The sequence below is a fragment of the Mesoplodon densirostris genome, chromosome 10 (assembly GCF_025265405.1).
Source record: "Mesoplodon densirostris isolate mMesDen1 chromosome 10, mMesDen1 primary haplotype, whole genome shotgun sequence".
Classification (NCBI taxonomy): Eukaryota; Metazoa; Chordata; class Mammalia; order Artiodactyla; family Ziphiidae; genus Mesoplodon; species Mesoplodon densirostris.
Genome location: NC_082670.1, coordinates 20,057,721 through 20,074,058, shown reverse-complemented (window position 1 = coordinate 20,074,058; position 16,338 = coordinate 20,057,721). Strand labels below are relative to the sequence as shown.

General features: G+C 38.2%; 1 protein-coding gene across 1 annotated transcript in view; it reads left to right on the top strand.

The window, feature by feature from the left end:
* Window positions 1–16,338, top strand: part of DCDC2 (doublecortin domain containing 2) — a 147,768-nt gene that overhangs the window by 33,624 nt on the left and 97,806 nt on the right. Inside the window, exons 3-5 of the mRNA XM_060111380.1 lie at window positions 11,003–11,079; window positions 11,212–11,343; window positions 15,473–15,619. Of these exons, the coding sequence (XP_059967363.1) occupies window positions 11,003–11,079; window positions 11,212–11,343; window positions 15,473–15,619 (356 nt within the window). The remainder of the gene's footprint in view (window positions 1–11,002; window positions 11,080–11,211; window positions 11,344–15,472; window positions 15,620–16,338) is intronic.

Sequence of the window (16,338 nt, the reverse complement as noted above, 5' to 3'; positions counted from 1 at the left end):
TTGTAATTAACAAGTATCTTAAAGGGAGATACTTTGAACCTATGCAAATATACTTTTTCTCATCATTCAGGATATCACTCACAAATTTTATTATCCATGGATGGTTCTTGCCTGCAACAGTTATTACAGTGGTGTTTACCTAACGATAGTTTCCTGTTTCCATTGTGCCTTCTACATTTATTAGTTGGAATTCTACTGTATGGGAGAGTTGTCCTTTCTCTCACATTTATTTATTTGTTCATTCATTCATTCAGTTATTTCTTTATATCAGTATGGACTCATGGATATTTATTTTATTCTCTGGGTTAAAATCCAGTACCATCATTATTCATTTTGTTACTTAAATTATTCCTGCTTTGCCTATTGGGGACCCTTTCCAGGTGGTTTCTGTGTCATTTTGACATGGTCCTAACATTTTTTTGAGCACTTCATTACTTTCTAGCACCACAAGATGTTCCAGGCACATTTTGTATTTTTCCTTCTCTGGCCCTTAGAATCAACTGCTTCTCCAAAGAAACCTAGTTCATTTTAGTGGAGAATGGTATTTAGAAACCAATATCTGGACATTAGGGGTGCTCCTTGCTACTGAGATGTCATGGCTTTTAGGGCCTCTCAATAGACAGAGCTAGAAAATATATGTATATATGCAAATACACACATCTACATTTATTTCTATATCTATCCATCAGTGTATATATGCAGATATATATTTTAAAAACTGAGTTCAGGGCTTCCCTGGTGCAGTGGTTGAGAGTCCACCTGCCGATGCAGGGGACACGGGTTCGTGCCCCGGTCCGGGAAGATCCTACATGCCGTGGAGCGGCTGGGCCCGTGAGCCATGGCCGCTGAGCCTGTGCGTCCGGAGCCTGTGCTCCGCAACGGGAGAGGCCGCAACAGTGAGAGGCCCGCGTACCGAAAAAAACCCCAAGAAACTTGAGTTCATCCTGATGCCTCCGATTCCACAGCAGCAGCACAGGGTTCACTCTGTCCTTTCCCATTCCTTATATGAAACTTATGTCTCTAAACTGGGAAACCCCACTCTCATTATCCACAATATATTCATGTATTTGTTCAGTTTTAATGTACCTACAAAATAGTTTTAAAATTGCTAACTCATACTCCTATGAGAAATATTTAATTGACTAGAGTCAGTATTTGTGTAGCTCTTTTTGTCTTTAGCTTTCCAGTATACAGTAAGGGCACTATTGTCCCAAGTTACTTAGGTTAGTTTTTTCTTCCTCATCCCTTTTGTTATGGAACCAGGTTCGTTTGCCCAATGCACAGCAAACCAAACACTGAGACACTGAGGTCTGCAGCCGAGAAAAGTTTTACTCACAAGGCAGCCAAGGGGGGAGATCCAAGAACAAATCTCAAATCCACTTCCCCGAAGGCAAGGGACTTGGGATATTGATGGGATAAGGGAGCAGGGTGGTCTGAGGTGTGGGGAAAGATGATTGGAGGAAAGAAAAGGGTGAAATAATCCGTGTTCTGCGGAGGCCGAACATGCTTTTTCATGGGATGTATGATCAGAAAATGGTAGTGTTAACATGATTTGAGGGTGGAGTTTTTGGCCCTCTGATGTCAAAAGGTCATCCATTGGACACCTGTACAGGCCCCATTGAATGGTCGGTGGTCTTGACGGGTTTGAGCTGGGCAAGACTAGCTCCATGTTCCTGAAAAACATTTTAAGCAACCAGTTATTATATGTCAGAGGTGTTATCTATAGGGGGAGGTCAAAGAAGTCTTGTGATGTATGTCTAAGCTACGCGAAACTTGGAAGGTATGCAGTTTGCAAGAACAATTATAGCAAGCTTGGTTAGTGAAGGCAGGTTACGGGATATTATTTATTAAGAAAGTTATAGTTTGGGCCTCCCTGGTGGCGCAAGTGGTTGAGAGTCCGCCTGCCGATGCAGGGGATACGGGTTCGTGCCCCGGTCTGGGAGGATCCCATATGCCGCGGAGCGGCTGGGCCCGTGAGCCATGGCCGCTGAGCCTGCGCGTCCGGAGCCTGCGCGTCCGGAGCCTGTGCTCCGCAACGGGGGAGGGCCACAACAGTGAGAGGCCCGCATACCGGAAAAAAAAAAAAAAAAAAAAAAAAAAAAAGAAAGTTATAGTTTAAGGGATCTAACTGATGACTGCCCTGTTTTAACTTTCAGTGTGGTTGTGTTATTTATTATAATACAGTTAGCTTCATTTGTTACTGTTTATGTTCTATTTTGGGTACACAACATTGTGGTTGATTTTAATTATTTGCCGTGTCCTGAAAGTCATAAGCCGTACAAAAAGATATACTGAGAGAAGTGTCTCTCACTCCCTGCCCCACTACTGCTCAGTTCCTAGTCCTGCATTCTTCATACCTGGTTCTTGTCCATTCCCCATAAGAAACCATTCTCCTTAGTTTCTGGTTTATTTATCCTGTCTTTATCCTATCCTTTCCCACAAATGAGCAGATATGTATCTCTACCTCTGTCTCTATCTCTATATCTATATTCCTTTCTTTTCTATATGAAGGGTCCACGCTATAGATATCCTTTGGCACTTTGCTGTTTTTCACTTAACAGTATATCCTGGGAATCTACGTATAGGTAATTCTCATTCTTAATTGCAACTTCAGAGCTCTTCATTGTATGGATGTACCATACTTTTCTCAACCATTCTCCTATGTGTGGTCACTTAGATTGTTTCTAATATTTTATAATTACAAAAAATATTCCTAACGATCTGATTCCAGTTACAATGTGTGGTATTCCCCCCCCACCCCCCACACACACCAAGCAGTTCTCTGACACCAGCTGGGTGTCCTACAATTCAACTCAATTCTGACACTATCTACCTGGAGATAGGTAGACCGTCCCCCTGCCCCCATTTGCTAATCTCAAGTCCAGGTTGTTACCTGTGCTTCTGAAGACCCAGCTAAAGATCAGAGGTTCCAGTGACCCCCTCTTTTTGTTTGCTAGAGTGGCTTTCAGAACTCAGAGAAACATTTTACCTACTAGATTACTGGTTTGTTATAAAAGGATAACCAGATGGAAGAGATGCATAGGGCAAGATGCCTAGAGAAGGGCACCGAGTTTCCATGCCTCTGAGCTGGCCACTCTCCCGGGATCTCCATGTGTTCACCAACCCAGAAGCTCTCAGAACCCTGTCCTTTGGTTTTTTTTTATTACATAGCCATGGTTGGTTATATCGTTGGCCATTGGTGATTGATTCAACCTACAGTTCTTTTTCCCTTCCTATTGGTCTGGGAAGTAAGACTGAAAGTTCCAGCCTTCTAATCACACATGGTTCTCTCACTCCTGCATCCCACCCTATGCAGAAGCTCAGTCACTGAGAATGGAGGCCCTCTCTGCCCTTTGTGCACAGTTCTGAATCCTCCACACAGAGCACTGAGTACATTGTGCGTGAACCACTAATAGTTGCTAACTATGTTAGTGTACTTTCTCTTGCCATCCGTTGACATGTTAATAGCTTTCTTAGTATTTATGAAAGACAGCATTGAGATCCTGTACAGTTGGCACATTCTTCAGTGGGAATCCTGGGGACTAAATGACTTATTTAAATGCAGGTGGAGGCTGTACTCTGCCCCCCGCATGCTCGGCATTGGTAACCTTTCATCTTGCATTGTTATGTACACGCTTCCAGCTGCTCTGCATTCTTAGTGGAAATTTTACATTCCACTGCCTAGATTGGTTCGGTATCCAGAATCCCATTTGGGAACACAAACCAAACAAAAATGACAATGGTGAAATAGAAAGCAAGTTGTAGTAAGTGAAGAAGAATATTAAAGAAAAGACAAACAATCCAAAAAATTTTTTTCTTTTCAATGCTTTGTTGGTAGTGGTTTCCGTAATTACTCCTAAGAGTTCTCTTGGGTTAATTGGTTATTTTTTAACTTTATGAGGGTCATGTTATTCTCTTCAGCATAGCATTAGGGAAACCCATGCAGACTTATGAATGCCTTAAAGATGACTCAAGTCCTGTTTAGTTTTGCTGTAAGATAGAGTGTCCATTGCAAATAATTATTTTAGAATAAAATTAATAAATGTGAGGTTTAACATTATATATTCAGAATGCTCGGGATTATCTGATCTTTTAAAATATTCCACAAAGTGCAAGACAGAGAAAATTAAACCAGAAAGCCAATAGTTTAAAAATTTGTGGTATGCTGGGAAATTGATTTGATGGTTCAAATTTTGATGAAAATTAGTGGGCATTTTGTTTTTTAAGACAAAAAGATTTAGCAGTATGGATACATTTAAATATAGGCTTACACTTAAGAATTTTTCAAGAAAGGTATTACTAATGATGGGTATATTATCTTTTGGGTTACTTTTATAAAAGTTAAAAAATATTTTTTTAGACATTACGTTTTAGAGCCGTTTTAAGTTCACAGCAAAATTGAGGGGAAGGTACAGAGATCTCCCGTATAGCCCTTGCCCCCAGACATGCATAGTCTCACAAGAGCGGTAACTTTGTTACAGTTAATGAACCTACACTGACACATCCTAATCACCCACAGTCCATAGTTTACATTAGGGTTCACTTGTGGTGTTATATATTCTATGGGTTTAGACAAATGTATAATGACTTGTAACTTTTGGGTCACTTTTAAGCTAAAAAGAAATCTTTTACCTTGCTGTTTTGAATAGCCGTGTCATTTTGTGAATTTGTTTTGACTTGTTTTCCTGCTTCAATGAAGGGGGAGACATTCATTTAGAGAACAGTTCAAAAGCCAAATATGCAAACTGATGCTAAGATATCCATTATTGTCAGAAAAATGACCCTCTGAATAAGAGATGATAATTCACACCTGAGAGATGAATCCTAACCCTTCCTTTGGGTATCAGCTCCTGGACTGGGTACAACAGCACAGACACCTGTAGAGGACCCAGGTAGAGATGAGTGGTTGCATCAGCTCATAGAAACTAATTGGACCCTTCTGGGAATGTTCTAAACAGCTGGTTCATTATAATTAGAGACATCTTCTATAACTAGGTTGTCGCTGAAGTTAGAGTGGTTGGAATTTTTTTATTATTATATAACAATGCTGATGAAAATATTTCAGTGGCTGGGCTGATTTTGCCACCATGCCTTTCTGGAATTTCTAAAATTTCAGGGGGTTAACAGATTTCAATTTTCATTCCATTGGAGTTCCATAAATTATACTGGTATGATCATGTAAAGAATAGTTGGCAGGTAGCAGTGAAGGGGAGAGAAACTTGGGTGGTCTTGAGAAGATACTGGAACCACTGAATAAGGGTGGTCTAGATATGCCAATATATATAAATGTTTACAGATATTCAGTTGTATATAATTCAAGAAAGCTCTTATTTAAATGGGTACAAATACGTGTCTACTGTTTCTGCTAGTGGCCAATTTCTGTCTTGGGCAACATTAGCAGTAGGAATGAACCCTGCACTGGAAATCAGAAGTGGACTCATATGACTGCTTCTTTGCTTACTGTGTGACCTTGAGGGGTGGAGAGGCTCATCTTTTCCTTTCTATACAACTGGAATAATACTAACCTTATAATATTATTTTGAGGAATAAACATCACTGTAAGTGTGAAAGCATTTTATAAATTCTGTTGTGTTTTACAATTGTAAACTTATTTGAAAATAACTAACATAAAGATATTACAAAAAGTCAAGGTAACATGTGGAAAGTGTTTGATACAATTCTGGGCATGGTATGTGCTCAAAAAAATTGGTCCCAATTTTGCTTAATTAAAGTATTTACTGAAGATTATACACACACACATATACACACACAATGGAATATTACTCAGCCATATAAAAGACTGAAATAATGCCATTTGCAGCAACATGGATGGACCTAGGGATTATCATATTAAATGGTTATCATATTAAGTCAGAAAGATGAATATCATATGATATCACTTATATGTGAAATCTAAAAAAATAATGATACAAATGAACATATTTACAAAACAGAAATAGACTCACAGACATAGAAAACAAACTTATGGTTACCATAGAGGAGAGGAGGGTAAACAAATTAGGAGTTTGGGATTAACATACACACTCACTACTATATATCAAATAGATAAACAACAAGGACCTACTGTATAGCACAAGGAACTACACTCAATATTTTATAATAACCTGTAATGGAAAGGAATCTGAAAAAGTATCTATCTATCTATCTATGAATCACTTTGCTGTACACTTGAAACTAACAGCATTGTAAATTAACTATACTTCAATTAAAAAAAAGTATTTACTGAGTGAATTCTATGTCCAAAGTGCCAAAGTGCCATGAATGGATCTTTGAGTTATAGATGAGGCTCATTACTAAAAAAAATAAAAGAGAGATGCAGTCCATGAAAATATTGATAACATAAGGGGAATATGTTATACCTATGAAAAATGTTGTATGGAGATTCAGACAAAATGATATGGAATTTCTGAGGAGAATTATATCCAGATGAGTGAAGGGTAGGTGATAGAATAGTGAGAAATGAGGTTAGAGTGTGAAAAGATGGGGCCAGCTCAGATGTGATCTCAAATACCCAAGTCCAGGACACGTGGACTTCATCTGAAGGCACTGAAGGAAAATAGAGTTGAAGGCTCTTTGTGTAGGTTGGGCTATATTTTGCAAATAAGTAGCTTCAGTATGTTTTTTCCTAAATGCCTAAGTCTATCATATATGGACAGTGACAAAAACGTGATTTTTTAAAAAAAATTATTTAATTTATTTATTTTTGGCTGCATTGGGTCTTCTTTGCAGTGCGCGGGCTTTCTCTAGTTGCGGCGAGCAGCGGGCTACTCTTCGCTGCGGTGTGCGGGTTTCTCATTGCAGTGGCTTCTCTTGTTGTGGAGCACGGGCTCTAGGCGCCCGGGCTTCAGTAGTTGTGGCTCACGGGCTCAGCAGTTGTGATGCATGGGCTTAGTTGCTCCGCGGCATGTGGGATCTTCACAGACCAGGGCTCAAACCCATGTCCCCTGCATCGGCAGGCGGATTCTTAACTGCTGCGCCACCAGGGAAGCCCATGTGATTTTTTTTTAAAAAAGAGCAATTTAGGGCCTCCCTGGTGGCGCAAGTGGTTGAGAGTCCGCCTGCCGATGCAGGGGATACGGGTTCGTGCCCCGGTCTGGGAGGATCCCATATGCCGCGGAGCGGCTGGGCCCGTGGACCATGGCCGCTGAGCCTGCGCGTCCGGAGCCTGTGCTCCGCAACGGGGGAGGCCACAACAGTGAGAGGCCCGCATACCGCAAAAAAAAAAAAAAAAAAAAAAAAAAAAAGAGCAATTTAAAATTGAATTTTTAAAATGTATTAGGAGGGCTTCCCTGGTGGTGCAGTGGTTGAGAATCTGCCTGCCAATGCACGGGACACGGGTTCGAGCCCTGGTCCGGGAAGATCCCACATGCCGCGGAGCAACTAAGCCCGTGTGCCACAACTACTGAGCCTGTGCTCTAGAGCCCACTAGCCACAACTACTGAGCCCGTGTTCCACAACTACTGAAGCCCGCGCATCTAGAGCCCGTGCTCCACAACAAGAGAAGCCACCGCAATGAGAAGCCCGTGCACCACAACGAAGAAAAGCCCCCGCTCGCTGCCAACTAGAGAAAGCCTGTGCACAGCAACAAAGACCCAATGCAGCCAAAAATAAATAAATTTATTTTAAAAAATGCCAATTAGAAAAATGCATTTTAATTAAAAATGGTATTTTTCCCTTCAAAAGTCCTAATTGTTTTATACAATGGTCTTACATTTTTTTTTCAATTCAAACATATTACTTGGATTATTTTTTCAAATTCTTTTATTAGTATATCTGGAAACAGACTGATTTAGTTATTTTAACTAAAATGACTCAGAGAAATATATATTTAGGATTAATCTTCAATTCAGCTGGTTAATCATGAACATTTGGAGAATATTTTTGTCATACTGAATGAGGAAAACAACTTATTCAAGACAGATGGTTTAATTTAATTCAAGCAACAACTTACAGACTCAGAATCAAGTTATATAATTATTTAAAAAATCATCTATTTGTGAGTTTCTGTATATAATAACTATAGACATGTATGGGCTAAAGAAAAATAGCATATATCAGGCAGCTCAACAGGAGTTTCCAAGTTATTTGTTTATCTAATGTATTCACCTTCATCTTTAATTCAACAGTCTAACAGGGTATTAAGCAATCAAGGTTGGAAGGAAAGACATTTGAAAAAATAACAATTGGTATGATGTATTTGCTCAGTACATTACTAGTCAATATTGAGGGTAACTACAAGGTAACAGTAGGGACAATAAATTAAAAACCAGATAAGTAAAATGTACAATATGTTAGATGATGGTAAGTGCTATTTAAAAAAGCAAAAAGGCAGGGAAGGGCAATAGAGAACCAGGGATGTGGCAGAAGCTTTAAGTTCAGTGGCCAGGGAGTCAGTATTAAGAGGTTGGGAGGATTTCACAAAGCAGATCCTATCAGCATAGATGCAGAATCAGAAAGGCCTGTCCTTCACACAGGCAAAGACTCATTTGCAGTTAAACAAGCTAAACCTTAAGAAGCAGCAAATCTGCTGGGAGAGGGATTTGTAGTCATCCAAGGTGCTGTAAACTACAACCCTGGCCACAAAACTTTATTCCTTGGAAATCGAATCTATTTTCTTATGCTATAGTATGAACTAAATAAATCAAGGGACCCTTGGGATCAATCAAGAGTAAGCTTGCAATACATTACATTAAACTGAAAAAACTGCCTCTTCTTTATTTCAGCAAATTCTCAATTCTAATAATTTATTCTACAGAAAGGCTTACATATTTATGCAAATAAATATTTACGAGGAAATCTATCATGGCATTATTTGCAACAGCAAAATTTAGAAACAACCAACAGGATTGTCACTGAGGGACAGGTTAAATAAATTATGGCACATCCATGGTGTGGAATATACACAGCTATTACAAAGAATGAAGCAACCCTTACTGTAACTACCAGTATGGAACAACTGCCATGGTAATTGTTAAATGAAAAAAACAAGGTGCAGAAGAATGGGCACAGCAAGTTACTCCTATGTTTAAAAATTACATGTATAAAATGTTCACATAAGACAATATGTATATGTAGGTATAGGCTGCATTTGAACGAATATTGCTAATTCTGGTTGCAACTTTGTGGTTGGGGGACAGGAATGGGAAAGATTCTTCCTTTTCACTGTATGCCCCATTTTACCACTTGAATTTTGGTCAGGTGCATACATTATCTGTTAAACTTTTTTTTTTTTAAAAAGTCAACATCACTGCAAATATTAGCTTAGGGCCAAGAATCTCTGGGTTTAAAATGCAAAAAAAAAAATTATTGTGATTGATTAAAAATATTTTACTCTAAATTAGAGTCTCTTTTAATTAAATTTCAATAAACATTTATTGTTCAACTAGCAGGCATTGCCAAGTGTTGTTTTAGGCACTGGAGAGTCAAGAAGAATTCTACCCCTTATTCTTCTCAAAATGGCATAATTTGATTGAAGAGAGAGTCCCATAAATTATTTAGGGTTAATATTTATCTCTAAAATAACTACCAAAGTGCAAAGCAAATAGTGGTTCACTTGTATGGACAACCCTGCCCCTTAGTATGTGTGATTTTTAGGCAAATTAATTAATTAAGCTCCAGCTTCTTCATTTGTAAAATGGGGTTAAGTAGTAAGTACTTATTCAGGGCATAGTTTTGATGATTAATGGAGGAAGGTAGGCTGGTTTGACCTAAAGTCACAACTAGGGGCTGGGGAGGAAGGAGTGTTGGTGGGAGATGAGGGAACCAAGGAAGCAGTGGCTGGTCATGGGGGTCCTTGTAGGCCAAGCTTAAGAGTTGGGATATATCTTTCAGTGGAAACCAGATAGCAGAAGACTGAGGAGAGGATAGGGTGGGAGGAATTAGGAAGAGGAATGATGAAGAGGAGCGAAAGGGCCAAAGGGTCAAGGGAGAAATTGAAGACACCAGATGGGGGTGAAGGGTCCTAGCTATTTAAGGGAACAAGTAGAGGCAGCAGGGGGTAAAATCAAGATGGGGGCTTAGCTTTGTAAAGGGATAAGGATCCTTCTCCTGAGACAGGCAGCAAAGGAGAAAAGTGGTGAAGATGTAGATGAAGTGGGTTATGGAGGGAAGGGAGGTTGAAAGCCTTCATGCCTGTTGGCGTTTATTTCCTTGAAGTTTGGAGGGAAATGATGTGCTGAGAGTGGGTGTGCCTGGAGTGTGATTTTAGGATTTAGGATGAAAGGTAGGGATTTGGACAGTTTACTGTGGGAAATGTAAGAAGTAGTTGATTTGGGAGGAGGACAGGGCTGGCCGATGCCAAAGCCTTGTCTCAGGCCAAGGTGCCCGAGGGGCCATGTGGTTCTCGGTACAACAGCCTGGACCCTGGAAGCAAAAGGATGGAAAGATGACCAGACCTACCCAGATGCAAGGGGTTCGGGAATGGAGGGTGGTGGTCAGAGTCTGGCTGGTGGATAGAGGAAGAAGTGAAGTTGAGAAAAGTTGATGAAGTCAGTCTCAAGAAAATAGGATGGGGTCAAGTGCCTGGTGGGGACCCAGAAACTCTAGGCAGCAGGCGGGTGAGGAGAGATGACCAAACACTATGTTGTGGCTGGAGGGGGAGGACACTTGGGAGTTCAAGATTTTATAGGATTATTTTATTTTATTATTTTATTTTTGTTTTACAGAAAGTAATTGCTTAAAAAAGTTGCCTTAAATTTCTCATAATAGCTCAACAGTTTCTGTTGTTGGCACAGATCATGAGTAGTATGCCCAGGGCTTAAGTGAAATTTTTCTTGAGTTCTCTGTTAAGGCAACATGCCATCGATAGAGGGTGAGCCCAAAATGTTTATGTAAGTGGAAAAAAAAGCAAGGTTTTAACAAAGGCAACACAGGTCTCAGCCAGTTCCCTGGAAACCTGTAATTTTTCCTCATGGGGGAAAAAAAAGCACTCGGTGCTTTGTATTTCATAAGCTCCGTGATTTGTATTTCTTTGCTTTTGAAGGTAAAACCAGTAATCCACAGCAGGATCAATGTGTCAGCTCGCTTTAGAAAACCGCTCCTGGAACCCTGCGCTATCTTGTAAGTTAGAGCCCTTTACATTTTGGGTTAAAATTGTTGTGGTGGTTTCCTTTTGGGTTGGGATTTATTTTGTAGTTTTAAAGGCATAACTGTGTCAAACAGTTTGGCTCACTGGCTTTGCTTTTTTTCCAGCTTGATTGCAAATGGAGACCTTATAAACCCAGCTTCTCGACTCCTCATCCCTAGAAAAGCCTTGAATCAGTGGGATCATGTACTACAAATGGTCACGGAAAAAATAACTCTGAGGAGTGGGGCTGTCCACAGGTATGTCAAAGTAATCTTGCAAGTGGATGGATTTCAGAATTGCTGAGGATATTCCCAAGAGGCTCTGGAGTCACTGGTCCCTAGATTTGAATTTCAGCTCTCCAGTTAGGCTCTATATGCCTCAGTTTCTCTATCTGTAAAATGGGTATATAATTGTTCGTACCTTGTAGAGTTGTTTTAGAAAGGAGTTAATCCGTATAAAGAGCTTAGAACAGTACTTGGCACATAGTAACTTCTCAACAAATATTAACTGTTTATATTTTTTGGCACATAGAGCACATCAACAAATATTAACTATTTTTTTCTTTTGATTTACAGCAAATAGGCAAGCATCAGCATTGTATTATTTGAGAAGGACTTTTTTTTTTGAGTGAGCCAGCTTCTTGACTCTTAATTAACTGTCCTTTTCTTTAGGAGATATTTATAATTATCTGATGGTCCAAATCATTTGCCTCAGGTAAAAAAATAAGACATCAGGAGGTATTAGTGGGTTTAGGAAGGAGACAAGTTAGAGAGGATAATTAAGTGGGGTTGCCTAAACTTGAGAAATCAAAAACATTTTTCTCAAGTTCTAATATATATAATAATAATATAGACATGTACAGAGATTATATATAATATGTGACACACAAATATTTGAAATCCAATGAAGAGTTTTCTGGTAGTTATTCTTGAATATTATCCTCACCCAGTCTCTCTAACATACTCCACTGGTAGAGAACACTATAGACATATAGGGTAAAATAAGCTCTCAGATGGTTGTATGTTCTTCAGTTAAATGTGGGTACAGATTAATGTATGCATATTTACATATATTAGTATATATAGTTTTACAACCATTGTGATTTTAAATATAATTGTTTTAATTGAAAGTATTAATACTTCACATGTGGTAAAAAATTCAAATAGGACAAAAATATAAATAAAAACTATTTCTCCCACCTCAGGTTCCCCAGTCTTTCTTTCCAGTACTTTTCTGCATCGTTGCAGGATGGAAACTGGAATTCATAGAAACACAAATGGGAACACACACACACATGAATAAATATGTAAATACACCTTGCTTTTTTCCCTGTAACAAAAAATCTTGGACAGTTTTCTTATCATCACAAATAGGTCTATGTTATTATGTTTAGAGATTACAAAATATTCCACTTTATGGGTGTACCTTAATCTATCTAACAGTCTCCTCTTGATGGAAATTTCAGTCATTTTCAACCTTTTGCTATTACAGTACATATTTTTGTATCTAAGCAGAGTTTATTAAGAGATGAAAGTGTAGAAGTCAAATTGCTGTATCAAGTGGTGAATGCTATTAAATTTTGATAGATACTGCCAACTGTCTTCCAAAGAGTCTGTACTAATTTACCAAAAGTGCATGAGAGGGCCTGTTTTTCATGCTCTCATCTATACTATAAAACTAACAAACATTTTGTCTTGGTAAAAGTAGTATTTCATTGTTTCTTGAATTTTATTTATTTAATATACTACAACAACAATATCATTGATCATTTCTTGTGTGCGAGTCATTATTCCAAGTGTTTTACATTTTTAACTTAATTAACTCAGCAACCCTATGAGGTGACTAGTTCTATTATTCTCTTTTAATAGACATGAAACATGAGACATAGTGGGGGAAATTTACTTGCCCAAGATTATTCAGGTAATGAGCAGAAGGGCTGGAATTCAAACCTAGTAGGCAGTCTGCTCCAGAGCCTGAGCTGTTAACTACCAAGCTAGTCTGTAAATAAATGCCATACATTTATCTCCCATTATATATGAATGAACATATTCATTACATATGAATATGAATATATATCTCTCATGGCCTTTGCACATTTATTTCATTGATTTATAGGGACTCTTTATATATTACAGAAATTAGCCCTTTCTCATATATGAGTTTTAAATATGTTTCCATATTTAAATATGTTTAAATATGTTTCCAGTTTGTATTTTTATAACTCTTTATGTTTCTTTTTGCACACAGATATGATGAATTTTGATGCAGTCAAATTTTCAATCTTTCATTATGATCATTAGGTTCTATGACTAGCTTAGGTCTTCTTCACTCTGAGATTATAAAAATATTCTCCCATGTTTTCGTCTTTCAACTTTTAAATTTCATTTAAACCTTTGATCCATTTGGATTTCATTTTGGCATCAGGAGTAAAGGCAGATCTCAACAGTTATACACTGATTTTTTTTAAAAGATATATAGTTTTGTCTTTTGACACATACATAGATGTAAACCCACTCAATAAATAATATGAAGCACACAAAGATACATACACACAATTGCATGCCCAGATACACCTATTCATACATATATTGATATGAACAAATTGATACATAGAAATAAAATATATTCCAGAACAAATACAGAAATGAGAATATAGTTATATGTCCCCTGAAACACCTGAATACTTGGAGAGGCTTAATTCTGACTGTAATGCCAGACACGAATGAGGTTTGGTTGCTGCTCACTTGGGACACGCCTACCCTCCCTTAACAGAACAGAACAGGGAGGGTTGTGCATCAGTATATATATCAAAAGCATCCCACACAAATTGGTTCAACTCTTTGTTTATGATTCTTGTGTTTTGTAGCAAAGTAAGAAAGCAGGTCAACAAGAGTCATATAAAAGAAGGCTAAAATCACAGGCTAGAATTTACTCAGTATCTTTTACCGACCTGTTGAGGAAACCAGTCAAATTTTGGCTGTTTCCAGAGTCACAGATTTGCTGCCTTTTAATTTCTAGCTATAAAAGTTAACTACTGATTCAGATCTTCCTATTTTGAAGGAAAATGAAAGAAGAAGAATATCTGGATCTAGGCCAGTGGTTCTCAACCAGGGCAATTTTGCCACTAGGGGATGCTTGCAGTGTCCGGAGTCAGGGAATAGGGGCAGCTACCATCTACATCTCGTAGGTAGAGGCCAAAGGTGCTGTTGACATCTTACAATTCTCAGGACAGCCTCCCCACCTCTCCTACAATTATCAGGTCCAAAATGTCAATAATGTTTAGCAACCCTGGTGTAGGTCAAGGCAGGAAATCCAGATATCTGAGTTAAGTGTTGGTATTTAGACTTTGAGGGATAGAATTACATTATAAAGAAAGACTTTAGCATCTTTATACTAACTCAGTACTGACACATGTTTGGGGGTTTGGTGGCTGTTTTTGTTTTACTTCTTGACTCCATATGATATGGCCATTTACATAATCAGTAAACAAGTACACAGGTCAATGGCAACTATCACTGCCCTTAATGATATAATATAAGAAGTCTGAGAATCTTAAAAGTTATTATCTTAAAACCCTTCCAGTTACTAACTCTTTTGTTTATCACCTTCAAAAACATGCCTTGTCTTTGTGGTGTAGTTTTCTAATAGTCTGTTTTTTCTTGTTCTTTAAACAAGTTCTGTGGACACTTTAAATCGTCTAGCAAAGTTATCACTGTTCTTTTAATAAGTAACATATTGTAGTTTGCAGCAGCAGTTTTACAGTAAAGGGAAGTTCTTGTGAAATCCCTTGATTCTGGGACGATGAGGGAAGGCAAAAGAAAAAAGAAAGGAAGCATGAACGCTATGCAGTTCTGCGTCATTAATACTAGCAGTGGGTTCTTTTACCTCCTGCCCTCTCACCTCTTGTTTTCTGACCCAGTTCTGTGTGCTTGGATGTAAAATTTTGGCTGAGGGCCGCTCTTGCATGGAATGCAGTAAGTGGCTTGTCAACCTGACCAATGCATTAAGAAAATGAATTTTAAAGGTGCTCACAGAATATAAGTAGAAGAATCAAACTTCGGTGAAAGTCGAGCTTCATTTAAAGCACGACGTTCTCTACAAGTTAATTCTTTCCCTCTAAAATCTAAATAGGGCAGCAATAGGGGATCATTATGTTAGATTGTCAGGTTTCTTGGGATGAAACACTGTACAGCTAGAGAGTAACTGCATGTGCATTATAGCAATGGCATTTAGCTGAGTCTAATGACTTTGAAGCATTTATAATTCAGTAATTAGCATAGTAACGAATGAGCCAACTTAAGAAGAGTTTTTAATTGACTCTGTGATTTTAAGCAGTTCTTGCAATGCTTGTTAAAATTTTAATCACTGGCATTCATATTTTGGCAGACTTTATACTTTAGAAGGAAAACTGATTGAGAGTGGGGCAGAGTTGGAGAATGGGCAGTTTTACGTGGCTGTCGGCAGAGATAAGTTTAAGAAATTGCCTTACAGTGAATTACTTTTTGACAAGTCAACGATGAGAAGGTCTTATGGGTAAGTTTGCATCCTCATTCACTTCTCACATTTTAATTATCACTTGAAATAGCATTGAGTCTTATGCTGACCACTGGTCTATTTTATAGAATCTTGTTTATCAGTTAAAATGGAAAGCATGTATGAAATAAATTGATCAGTGTTTATTTTGCTGTGATTGGAGATTGAGAACTACTGCATGAAAATATAATTGTGAGGAATCCATGATAGAGTATATAGTATTTTTTTACCATTCACTTAACAAATTTATAATAAAGACTTATTTTTGTGAAAAAGATACAGGGCAGTGAGCTTCTAAATAGCATACGTTATTAGAAGTTTTAATAGCATCTTAACTGGTTAGCTAGACCGAATAACTTTTCAGTTGGTGTGTAGAGAAACTTCTAAAGGTGATTAAAAATGAATATTTTCTACTTTAAAAAATAAAAACAGTAAAATATAAAAATGATATAGTTCCTTTTGTACAAATAAGTAGAATGGCTGGGTGTGTAATTATTACATGCAGAATTTTAAAGATTACACTATTAACTACACACAGTGCACAGTGGACCATTTTCTTCTATGAGATGTCATATATTTGTGAAGAATGCCTTATTTCAGCCCAGTGGATGGACGCCGAGGCATGCATTTTCATGAAGAGCCCCAGCCCTGGATGCAGGGACCGTTTGGCTTGCTCATGGTGCACTGCAATCCATCTCTGCTGCTTTTCTGTGTCCACT